Here is a 13,394-nt window from a genome sequence, read left to right on the forward strand (position 1 = left end):
ATAATTTGGTTCTCAGGCCACATTTGGTCTGACCCTGGCCCAAATCTAGGAGTTTTATTTCACAGTAATATTAAATCCCAATTTCTTAAGTTGATGATTTTGTATGACCCATGGATAATGTTGTAAATACCTGGTGGCCCTTGGCTGATAAAGGTTCCCTAGCTATGTTCTAGAGGGTTGGATATCTATCTTTGCAAATTACCAGGAGTATAATCTGACATATTCCCAGTGGATCCTCTTATCTAGCAAATTTTATGAAATCACCATTGGGTGAGCATGAAGGTTAATCTTATCTTTCATCTTTCGTGCTCAAAGCCTTTCAGAAAAATGAGTCTAGGTACTGCATCCAATGACTGGCCTCTTCTACTGTCTCCTGTACTGTACTGTCATAGTACTATTGATCTAGTTGCCAAAAAGTTGAAATCAAAACAATCATTCACTTGCTATTTGATTCATCTTCACATTTATGTCTGTTCTCTCTGTAAGTATAAGTCTGTCTTCTCTCTCCCCAAGACTCTTCTTCAAACTATTATGATCACACAGATAGTTCTAAGTGACCCTCTGATTAGTTTATCTCATCAGAATTACATTTTTTTTCTTTCAATAGAAGGTGTAAGACAGAGAAGTATAGAGAAAGAGACACGGAGGAGAGATAATTATAGTTCTGGTCTACCAATACAGATGAGGACCATGGGCTTGAGCCCTTTTCCTTATGTATGATAATGTGTGTACTCTGTTGGGTGAGGCACTACCTAGCCCCGAAGAAATTTATTTATTTTATTGCTTCTGCTGCTGCTGCTGCTGCTACTACTACTATTATTACCAGAGTACTACTACTAATACCAGATGACTACTACTACTACGACGACGACAACGACGACTACTACTACGACTACTACTACGACTACTACTATTACCAAAGCACTGCTCAACTCTGGTACTTGGGATTAAACCTGAAATCTTTGGGTCCTTAGATATGAAAGTCTCTCTGCATAATCCTTATTCAATTTCCCCAATCTCTGAAGAAAATTTTCAGGAGCAAATTGCACTTGTAGAAAATGACACTATTCTTTTGTGACCTACAGATGACCTTGGAGAATCTTATAAGAACCAGTTTCCCACAGTCCCATGATAGAAACTCAATTACAAAAAGAAAATTGGGGCAGCAGCCTTAGAATTGTACAATGAATAGAGGGCCAGAGTTACATTTATGAGATTCTGAGTTCAATTCCTGGCATCTCACATCTCGGAGTTGTGGTCTGGTTTCCTCTGATTCTCTTTATGACAAGTAAATAAGACTTAAAAAATATTCTTTAATGTGGATTTGAAAGAAATTGTATATAATAGCTGAAAGAGTTGGGCTGAAGTCTCCTGTGGTCTCACTGAGCTGTCTGTGAATCAATGGAAGATTCTATGCCTCTCCTTCCTTCAGAAAGTATTCCACGGCAAAACAAAACAAAAAAAATGTTGTTTGTATGTATGTATGTATGTATGTAATGATGATTATTTTGGCAATAGAGTATATATTTTTGTAAATTAGCACTAATAACAAAATATTTCATATCAGATTGTGAATTTTTATTTTTTAAAATTTTTTAATATATCTTTTTTAAAAATCTTTATTTATTTATTGCGTAGACACAGCCATAAATGGGGGGGTTACAGAGAGGGAGAGAGATAGAGAGACACCTGCAGCCCTGCTTCAACACTCGAGAAGATTATGAATTTTAAGGATAAGACATGCCTCTTAAGTTTATACCATGTTTTATAGTCTAAATTCTATAGGTATGATTCAATATCATGATAAAAGCCTATGAAAAGAGAGAAGGTGCTATAAAAATTTTAGAGGCATTCCAATTTCATATAAATTTCATACATCATTTATGAAATTTCAACTATAGTTAGGTTGAAGTATATTAGATTTCCTTGAAGAAAGTCATAGGAAAGATGAGAAAGTTTTTAAAAAGGTAACACTATTTTAAAGTGTCTTCTTTTATATATTTTAAATTATTTATTCACTTACTAATGAGAGAAAAAGGGAAAAGTGGGGGTGGGGAAGGCAAAGTATCACTCTGGGAATGAATCTTAGGACCTCAGGCCTGCCTGTGGAACTGTTGTGCCACAGAGAGATTTTCTTTGCTCTTGGACAAATCATAGGTAGAAGAGGATTGTGGACAGAAAAATATGATACCATTCAGAAACCATTAGTATTCTCATGGCCACAGTTCTCACTGGAAAGCAAAGCAACTAAGTTTAAATTGGTGTATTTAGTGTTTGTTGCATGTTACAAATTTCTCTATAATAAAATGTGCTTTGGGCTCATTTACCTTATTTTTTTCTTTCATATAACTGTAATTTAATTTTATTGTATTAATTAAAAAATTAAAACACAATTTTACCTTTTATATCACTGTATTCTTCACATAATTCTCTAGATATGTAATTCTCATTAAGTTCTCCGGAGAAGTAAGAGGGCATCCCGTCACTTAAATACATAATAACCATTCAGTGAACAGTAGCTCATAGTCAAATCACTGCTTTCTGGCAAAGCTTTAAATCTCACGTAACTTTCTTGTTATAATCAGTGAACATTCTTCTATATTTTCATTCACTTTTTGTGTCTCTTTAGAGGGATAAAAACATGATAAGTGTAACTTCTGTTAACAATGCACAAGAATCACAATGAACCAAAGAATTTAAGAAACACACATAAACACACACACCAGTAAGGAAGGCTTACATCTACACATCTTTTACTGTTTTAAGAAAAGAAAATCCAGTATAATTCCTTCACTTTAAACTTTTATACAATGTCTCTTAAAATATATTTTGCATTTTATTTCAAAAATGCACTTTATTAAGAAAAAAGAAGAAACAGATTACAAATCATGAAATCAAAGTCAAGGCATATGATGGATCTTGTGATTGGATGTCATAATGTTGCGGCTTCTAGCAGTGCAGACCACAGTTTACTCTGAGGCGTCACCATCTATAAACCTGTGTACCTTCCAGCTCCTAACCAGGTCCATGCTACTATTAAATAACATGAACACTTGTAAAAGATTCAGAGCTGATACCTACAATCAGCTTTGTATCAAAAAAAAAAAAAAATTCTGTGTTCAATTCTTCCCTAGCCAAAAAAGTCTTTCAATTAAAAAAAAAAAAAAACATCACATTTATCAACATAGATCCTTCACAAATGACTATATTAAGTAAGACCATTAAGATTTCATCAGGCATTTACAGACATATCATCATGAGTGTAGTACTATGAAGCATGACAGATAGTTTTTGTAAGGAGAGGTAAGAAGGGAAATAAGCTGCTGAATTTATATATTTCCAAATTGTTCTGGACAAACTAAGAAATAAATTTTTTCCTTGGCAGGCAGCTAGAAGTGTGAGTATAAACAGCAAAGTGTGCCATAGATATATGTATATATATATATATATATATATGCATATATACATATATATAATTGGCTGATAAAATTCAAAGAGATAGCATGCAAGCATCTTGTTTACATGGCCTCAAAATTAATTATTGCAACACTTTCATATGTTTAATGAAAATTCCTTGATCTTCTGGTATGAATATATAGTCTAGTATATCTAGTACATAACTAGTATGTATTAGTGAATAGGTCATATTGGTTTCTGGGATTTTTTTTTTTTAGAAACTTATCCCATTAGACTAATAAATGGGAAGAGACTAGAATGACAGACTCAGTATAGCTCATATAGTACTCTTTAGAGTGAGCATCCCTTATTCACTCTATCAGTTTTGTAGAAGGGGGCACAGTTGTAATATATTTTAGAAAGAATATCTTGGAGGTTGGAACACAGTTAGATGTATGCCTGCAAGCATATCTATTTTAGAATAAAGAATGGAGCTTTATACTTCAAGTTGTCTCTATTTTTCTAAGAACTAAAAACATGCTCCACAAATTATAGTGGGAGGGGGATCAAAGTAAAGTTGGTAATAAACTTTAGAAAAACAGGAATATAAATCTATAAAGAGAACTGACAAAAGACTTGGGGAAAAGAAGCCCACATATGTATTTCAGTCATGATACTACAGTCATAAATAACACTAACTTTTTTTTTTTGTAGTGTAAAGAACTGTGTTTTTCTACCAATAAATTCAGTTGCAAACAGTTCACATTCTTTGGGAAATTGGCATTACCTGGGGTCTGAGCTACTGCCACTGCTAAACAATGCTAGTAAATTTAAAAAGAAAAAATGTAAAGGGCAAGATACCACATATGATAATCAGTGAACTTTGAATCTTGTTACATGTATGTGCATTTTATGTTTAGAGCTCACATGTGACATTCAGTCTAAAGTGTTCAAAATCCTTAAGAAGAGCCAAAAAGAAAAATATTAACAATACAAACAAATCAATAACAGAACATTTTTTGAGACAACCAATAAGTGTATTGAATGTAATACAGAGGAAGGCAAAGGGATTTATATACTTTTGGCCACTGAAAATGCAAACACCAGCCAAACAATCTCAGAAGCATTTCCAGGTCTATGAATTACACTGTAGGAACACTAATGCAAACACAGCATGTTTTTAAATAAAGCAGGTCATCATGGTCCAATTTTGATTTTTAACTCTAACAAAACTTATGTGTCATATGGTAGAGACACCATGGTTATAATTTTCACATTGAAAAGTCGAACTGTAGTCATCAAGCAAGTGAAACTTATGCTTTTTAAGATCATATCCTAATGGTTAGAAATTAAGAGCAATAGCTAATCACTCATTCCATAGAATGACGACTATGGGAAATATGTCAGCGGATGAGGCCTTCCAGAGCCATCTCGAGTGTGGACATGGCAAGAGGGCAGTGCTGCAAATCCATTGCCTGTACATTCAGTGTAAGATCAGTACTTTTTTTTTTTTTTTTTTTGTCCATTGAGAGACCCTGGCTATTAAAGCAGACAGTTGTGATTAGAAGTAGAATCATAGCTGCTGCTCAGAAGAAGTATTCTTTCTGGTTTTCACTGACTGTAGTTTGAATATTAAGCTCGCTTTTCAAAACAGCCTCAGCACTATCTACATTCTCTGACCTTTTTGTCTCATTTCTTTTGTATAACCTTTTCTGTTGATAAATGCGAACAGCTATGGCAGTGATGCAGAGCAAGATAAAGATTGCAACGGCTATCAAACCTGGTGAGAGAAAGAAAAAGAAATACAAAATCAGAATTATTTTATTTCAAAGTCAACATTGTGTCTGAACAGAAACCTCACTGATCTAATTGTTTAATAAATCATAACATCATAACAAAATTACTTTGTACTAAGATCAACTATTTATTACATATAAATCAGAAATCTCAAACTTAAGGTATTTCTGGATCAAGAAGTATCATAACTTGCCCAATTAACTTCTGAGTCCTATTGACCTGTAGGTTCACCTCCATTTATTCTGAATGAATATTATTGGGTTGTCAGAAAAGGCATTATGCATTTTTGCATAGAAAAACAGGAAACGTGTCATAACTTTTCCTACAGCCCAACACATTGCATTAGAGTATTTACACTTAAACTATGCCTAAATGTCTCTATGACCATGGAGTCACTTAGTATTAATATAAGAAAAATTTTAACTATTAGAGATTATAGATTAGTAGTGCAATAAAATAATAAACTTTTTTATATTTAGATATGTAAAAATTAGTATGAAGCGATTTTCATTCATCATATTACTGGAGAACAAAGGTGGTACAGTACATATTAGTATCAACTAATTAAATACACTGATAAGAGCATATCAATGTATTGACATGACTCCTTTATGAAGAACACTGATGATTTGAAATAACTGGTTGCAAATTTAAAAAAAGAAAATCAATACCACAATTTCCAGAGGGCCTCAACCCTGAAATTATATTAGGTCAGTAGTTTTCAAAGTATTTATGCCAAGCCTTAGGACACTTTAAAGAGATTCACAGAGTCAACAAAATTTTCACTGTAATTTTTTTTCATACAGGGTTATTGCTGGGATTTGGTGCCTGCACTATGAATTACTGCTCCTGGAAGCCATTGTTATTGTTATTTTTATTGCTCTTGTTGTTGGATAGGACAGAGAGAAATTGAGAGAGGAGGGGAAGACATCTGCAGACCTGCTTCACCACCAGTGAAGTGACCCCTCTGCAGGTGGAGAGCCAGGGGCTTGAACAGGGATCCTTAAGTCCGTCCTTACACTTTGTACCATGTGTGTTTAAGCCAGTGTGCTACCACCTGGGCCCCTTCACTATAGTTTTTATGAATTTTTGTTTCATTGTATTTGTATAGGCACTGATAATGCAAAAGAAGTTTCAAGAAAATTCCTTGTGCCATAGTTTGAATTAAAGCTAGGTCACTTGACTGTCATACAGTTTATTGCATTTGAAAAACAGATATTATGTTGCTAGACAGTTGTAGAGAGACAGACAGAGAGAGAGGGAGAGAGAGAGAGAGAGACAGAGACAGAAACAGATTAATTTCAGGGTGTTCTTCATGAAATACTACAGTTTATCAAAGCATAACCATTGACTAATTCTTTCTAACATTTTTGACAATAAAAATAAAATATTCATGTTATGTGATGAGACAGTAGTGTAGTGAGATGATTATAGTATAGTGGTTGTCTCCAGGAAAAGCTCTATGTGAATATTTGAGCTGTGAACTGAACTAGCTGCTTTCTGCTTCATCAAATACTTTTTATTTGAATAAATGACTGGCAAACTGTGGTTGCTTTGACTTGGATATATGGAAGATATTTTCTCTAAGATGAATAAACTCTGGCATTTCAAGAAACACAACTGACAATCTATGTTATCACTGACAAAATTCAAACTTTCAAGTAGAAAACTGTATTTTAAAACAATTGTCTGTAACCATGAGTTTAAGATTTTTCTAATATAGTCAAAGGAGGTACTCACTAGCATGGTTATTTTTCAGACAATGTAGGTACAATGATAATAACAATGTGGGCCAACACACACTATATTCTTTAATCTAGCTTAAATTATATATACACAACTCTAATGGAATCCAGCCAACTAAACCCAAACTCTGAAGGTTCTCCTCAGTCACATGAGATTTCTGAGCACATGTGATGGCAGATTTACTGCTGACAACCATAACCTGGCCAAATTTGGGCTATGTCAGCCTTACCTGAGGAGGATAATATTTCCTTGCTGAAACTTAATATGAATATGGTAACCAAAACTGATACTTAGTAATTTTACCAATCAATATAATAATTTTTCTATTATTGGCCATATTAATAGAGCATTACTTAAATCAGAAATTACACTGGTTATTGTTATTTGGTATTTATTTTACCTCATATTCCAGAAAAAATAATCTATTATTTTTATTGATTGATTAAAGTGCTCTAGCTTAAAGCACAGATTCTGAACAATTTCAGTGCAGGAAACTCACAAAGTCCATTATGGAGAGCAAGCAACTAAAATTATAAAATAGATATCAAGACAGGACATCCAGGCATCAAATCATGGATGAACTCTAGTATAAGTTTGTTTCATGTACATAATTTATCTAATTTAATTTGGGGACTATATGATGCCTGGATTTTCCATGTCTAAAAATATAAATACAAAACCTTGCTATAACTTTTTATACAAAAGAACTATATTCTGAATGAAATATAGCCAACTACTAAACTCTTATCATTGTTACTTGAATGTGTTTTAATTAAGGAACTATGAAACTTTATATGTAAATCTGACCTTCCATAGTTCTGTTGCCTGATCAACAAGTCTTTATAATAACTGGGTGACCAGTCTGAAATGCCTTAGTAAGTCAATTCTTTTCCTTCATATGGTATTTACTTTCTGCAAGTGAAGAGCGATTATCTGAAATTTAGAACATCTGAAACATCCTTAAATGGACTATTGTTACATAGTAAGTGCAATTAATCAGTGATTAGACAGTGGCAAAGATTCTACCACAAAGCTACCAGATGGAGTACTACACTAAGCAACCATATTCTGTGATTTAGCAGATAAATCACACATGGTCCCAGACAAAGCCTCCTGAGTATAGATGTTCAGATTTAGGCCAGATGCTCTGCTTTAGAAACTCAGTCCTGCAATGATCTAAAGCAGACACCACTGGGTACAAAGACCTCGGGAAACTCTGAACTGCAAACCTTCCATATTGTCCCATATTGTTTTCTGCTGCTCTATAATTGGAGTCAAGTGAGAGTTTTATAAGGGACTTATTAACTTTTTTCTATCCTAGCATAAACAGGATGAAGTATCAACACATCTCTTCCATTACTGTTAATGTTGCCTGTAATCTGTACTCAAAGACACAACATTCTGAAGATTAAATATTTGTTCTAACTGATCTGACTGCACACTTACACAATATACATATCCCTATTTATATCTATCAACAGTTATCCCAGTTCAGTATAGAGGAAGAATACTCTTATCAGACTAAAACAATTGACTATGCCTAGGAATTCTAGTTTAAAATGTCGAGCACATTTTTAATGTTGTAGCTCTAATATTGTCATGTAGGTTACTGGGTAACAATAGTCCATTTAAGGACATTCCAAGTTGCCTCATCTCCTTATGTACTACATTTCAGTTTTTACCATATATTGTGTTATTAATATGTTTAGTTTTATACAGGCAAATATTCACTAATATGTTTTTATTGCTAGAATATGAAATGGAATCTCTTTCATATAAAGATATTTACACACACATATATAGCTTTAATTTATATGTCATTGATTTGATACAAAGGAAAGGAATAGAAACAGTAACTGGGATGTCAATATTCTCAGAAATGTATGACTAGCACTGTTCTCTAGAAAATATTTATTTAAAAGAGTTTGATGTCTAGATGAATAAGGATGTAAATTTTTTTACTAAATGGATGAGAAATAAAAGCTAAAAAACTGCCCAAGTACATAAGTAATCATATTATCTGACCATGTCTATATTTTAGTTTTGTAAGTCCATAACATTTGCAGAGTATGAAGAAAAGGTGAACCACTTACCATTTCAATAACCTAATTAACAAGATTATTAAGACAGTAATCAGAAGGAAAAAGGTTTGTGGTGTCAAATAAATTATGTTTCAGAGACTACCCCTACTGTTAATAATGCAATTTAAAATAACTATGCACTGTTTTTATTCCATTAGCCTAATACTTTATAAAATATAAGCAAATACAATCTGTTGGTAGAAGCCTCAAAATCATGGAAATATCTATTTTATTAAGTAGTAAGGCAAAACCAAATATATACCTCTAGTATTGATCTCAAGTTTTTTGATGTTGCATATAAACCCTTGTGGAAACAGAGATATGACTTAGAAGTTAACAAAATATTAGTTCTACAAATATATTCAGAATTCCCTGTGGAATGTAGGCAACCATTTTCAGGCTAAATGATAGTTTAGCAACACTTTTTTTTTTCTGAGGGTGGTACTTCACTGAAATAATCAATTCTTTTATACCAAAATTTTCTATTTTCCTTTGAAGTCAGGATGACACTAAGACATCCCAGTAAGCCACTCTCACTGATCTCAGGTTTCAGCAAGGAATGTTTGGGGTAGATTTGTTATATATTGCTTATATAAAGTTAATTATTGGGTGGTCAGAAAAGTCATGATGCATTTTTGCATAGAAAAAACAGAAAAATAAGTTATGACTTTTCTGACAACCCAATAGTCACCATTAGAAATAGTAAGTACCAAAGGAAAGCTCATCCATGCTTTCCATTACCTCCAATTATTGCAGAGTCACTTTTGATTGCATTAGCTAGAGGTTCTCTGTCATCTCTTGTTCCAGAATGATCTGAAAGGGAAAAAAGGAGGAGTATTAGAAGGAAGAAGAAATTTCAAAATTCAAAAATAATTTGAACTAGAACAGAATTATAGAAGTGAATATGGCATCTCTGTAATTCTAAGTGTGAGCAATGTTAATTCAATGGCCCAAATAAATAAGAAAGCAAGAATCTAGAAAAAAAAATGGGCAGGAGAACTGAAAGCTGAAATTTAAGAAACTATTTTGAGAATGTAGGACCCTCATATTTTAATATCTGGCAGAAAAATTGCGCTTGTCCTAAGTCATGAAGCAGCCCTAGGACACACCTGCAAATGAATGTGTCCTCTCTCTGGAGGTAGCATCGTTTCCGGTCTGGGCCAGACAGCTGGACTCTGTCACGTGTCCTGAGACAGTGATGGGAGCTGGGTGGCTAGGGTGCAGAGCAGCCTTCAAAGGAACCAGGTGGCTGAACTGTACAGCAGAGAGGCAGCCCAGGAAGCCCTGTGCACCGGCCAGCGCTGTCTCTGGGTCTACATCGCTGTATTCTGAGAATCCAAGAAACACCTCAATCTTAATAGCAATATTTGATGATATATAGCAACACATATGCAGCTACTCAATTAGTAAAATAATCAGATATTACACGGTTTTCTATGAATACTGGTGAAACTGCTCATGTTAACAAAGACAAGTTTTATGGAAGGTTTTTAAGGCAAGTTAGTGTTTTGGAAATTACTAACACCTCCAAAGAATGGGTCAGATTCTGATTTGATGAGGATTAATTATACTTTAAATTTAAAATTAGGTCCATAAAATGTATTTGTGATAAAGGTTGATCTCAATATTCTAGAGATCAAAGCGCTGCCTGATTTGGAAGTGAATTCAGCTCAGCTTTTGGAGTTTAACACATGAAAATGAAAGAGGAAGTTGAACCTCTGGAGTTCCTTTATCAACTGCTCCACCAGAAATTTAGTCTGGTTGAAAGTTTTCTCATACTTTATTACTTCATCCAAGCATGCAGGGAGATGAAATTATCATGTAGTAGAGGTCATATCCAATAGTGCCTAGCTACTCTCCCTAACTAGTCATGTACAGCAGTGAAAACAATCATATATCAGTGCCTTTTTTCCCATTTCACTACCTGCCTACTATTCTGAAATAAACATCTGTACTTACACTCTTACTCTATTTACATGAGAGTTTAGTTAAAATGGAACCAAGACATGGCTAGTTGAAAGGAGGTGTGTATGAGGCCCACTTTTTGGATATATGTATATAAGCCTACACTAGAACCTCAGTCTCAGAGGAATCACTGAGAAGTGACAAACATGTCTCTAAATATAGAGACACAAAACAGATTCCTACCTCATAGTAGAAAATGAACTGCTGGTCAAAGGACATTCGCCTTGATTATCTTGTCTCTTTAAAATACTATCTTGGAGGTGAGACCAAGATAGACAACTAGCAGGGGTCTCTTTTTCTTTTTTCCACAGCAAGAGAAAAACCATAGTATATATGAACAATTCTGCATAGATACAGGTTTACATATAGTCATTGATATAAGCTCCCACACAAAGGACAAAAAGTCAGCATACAGGTAGCAATCACACCTATATATGATTGAGAATGTAGAACAGATTATGCAACAATAAACAACAATTGGAAAGGTAAACATAAAATATTATAACTTTAATCTGATGGAAAGGGTGTAGTCTGAACTGAAATCTTGGCATCCCGAATCTATTACAATTTTGAGTCTAAAATTTTACAACAGAGGAAAATGGAAACTATAAATTATTTGTGAGGTGCAACAATAGCCTTTCAGATGGTCACAGCAGCCATACTGGAATGCAGCTTCCAGAGAAACAGACCCAGAGTGTAGAGCCAGAGAGAAGTGCTTCAAAATCTGTTCTCTCACTAACCTACAATGTAATTGCAACCACAGATTTCTGATGTGGCACACTGATGCTATAGTCTCAGCCAGGTACTTATGACTGGGAATGCCTGGTCACTGCCCAGGCCTACTTAGAAACAGACCCCTGGCTCAGGTCTTCACAGAGCATCAAACACAACGGTAACACAGAAGAAATCATCCACAGTGATGGACCACGGCAGCAAGTTAAATAAAACTCAAATTCAACAGAACTAAATAAAGCTTTTCTTTTTCTTTCTTTCTTTCTTTCTTTCTTTTTTTTTTTTTTTAGAGCAGGGAGGCAGAGAGGGTTACTGAAAAAGACCACAGCCTGTCAAAGCTTCCTTCAATACAGTGTCAACTTCAAAGTTATCGTCCCAAGCATGCTCACTGGAACGAAAAGTTCAATGAGGAAATCTTAAAGAAAGTAAGGAAAAATGTGAAATAAGCTATAACATAAACCAGAGCTCTAAAGAAGATAGTAACTTAACTAAAAATATATTAGAGAGGAACTTCTGAGGAGAGACAGAAGTCAAAGAAAGGTGAGTTGGGAGGACAGAAATAGAGGAGGTCATATAAAAAAGGCAAAAAAAAAATGAAAATCATATGAGAAAGTCAAGATAAAATCAAGAGGACAGGGTCAGGCGGTGGTACAGTGGGTTAAGCGCACATGGCGCAAAGCACAAGGACTGGCATAAGGATGCGGGTTCGCCCCCACCTCCCCACCTGAAGAGGGGTCGATTCAAAAGCAGTAAAGTAGGTTTGCAGGTGTCTATCTTTCTCTCCCCCTCTCTGTCTTCCCCTTCCTCTCTCGATTTCTCTTTGTCCTATCCAACAATGACAGCAGCAACAACAACAATAATAACAACTATAAACAAGGGCAACAAAAGGAAAAAAAAATAGCCTCCAGGAGCAGTGGGTTCCTAGTACAGGCACTGAGCCCCAGTGAAAACCCTGGAGGCAAAAAAAAAAAAAAATCAAGAGGGATAGCATTTATATCACAGGGGCGAAAGAGATAAAGGGACAAAATTCTTATTTGAAGAAATATTATCTGAGAATTTCCTCAGACTAAAGGAGATGCTCAGATCCAGAAAACTCTAAGAGGTCCAGAGGAAAGGTGCACAAGCACTAAGGCAGTGTTGCAGGGATCTCTGTCTCTGTGCCCTCGCAATGTCAATTTCTCCTTATCTCTATCAAGTAAATACATATTAAAAATAAATATTTTTTAAAAAGCATAAGGTAAAAAAGTAGCTGCAGGAAAAAAATGTACAAGGGAAATCTCAAAAGATTATTAGTTGGTTTCTCAACAGAAACTAAAGACTAGAGAGTACTGGCAGAATAAATAGATACATATTTCATGGGTATGATTTAAATTATATATATATATATATTTATATATACATGTACATATGTATATATCTCCAAACACACACACATACAATCATCATTATCATCGATTTAAATTATATATATATATTTATATATACATGTACATATGTATATATCTCCAAACACACACACATACAATCATCATTATCATCATCACTGGCACCTAATCAACCACTCCAGGTTAACATTTTCAGGTAGGAAAAAAAAAAAAAAGATGGGCTGAGTGGGGGCACAATACTCAGCAAAGAGTACAGCACACATGTTACCATGCACAAAGACTAGTTATCAAG

General features: G+C 34.4%; 1 protein-coding gene across 2 annotated transcripts in view; it reads right to left on the minus strand.

The window, feature by feature from the left end:
• Window positions 1-3,464: 3,464 nt before the first annotated feature.
• The window catches only part of CNTNAP4 (contactin associated protein family member 4), a 340,865-nt gene continuing 330,935 nt past the window's right edge, over window positions 3,465-13,394 (minus strand). For both annotated transcript variants that reach the window (XM_007527564.3, XM_060185140.1), the window contains 3 exons: window positions 10,130-10,348; window positions 9,762-9,833; window positions 3,465-5,176 (listed from right to left, as the gene is read on the minus strand). In XM_007527564.3, the coding sequence (XP_007527626.1) occupies window positions 4,983-5,176; window positions 9,762-9,833; window positions 10,130-10,348 (485 nt within the window). In that variant the 3' untranslated portion in view covers window positions 3,465-4,982. The remainder of the gene's footprint in view (window positions 5,177-9,761; window positions 9,834-10,129; window positions 10,349-13,394) is intronic.

The sequence above is a fragment of the Erinaceus europaeus genome, chromosome 2 (assembly GCF_950295315.1).
Source record: "Erinaceus europaeus chromosome 2, mEriEur2.1, whole genome shotgun sequence".
Classification (NCBI taxonomy): Eukaryota; Metazoa; Chordata; class Mammalia; order Eulipotyphla; family Erinaceidae; genus Erinaceus; species Erinaceus europaeus.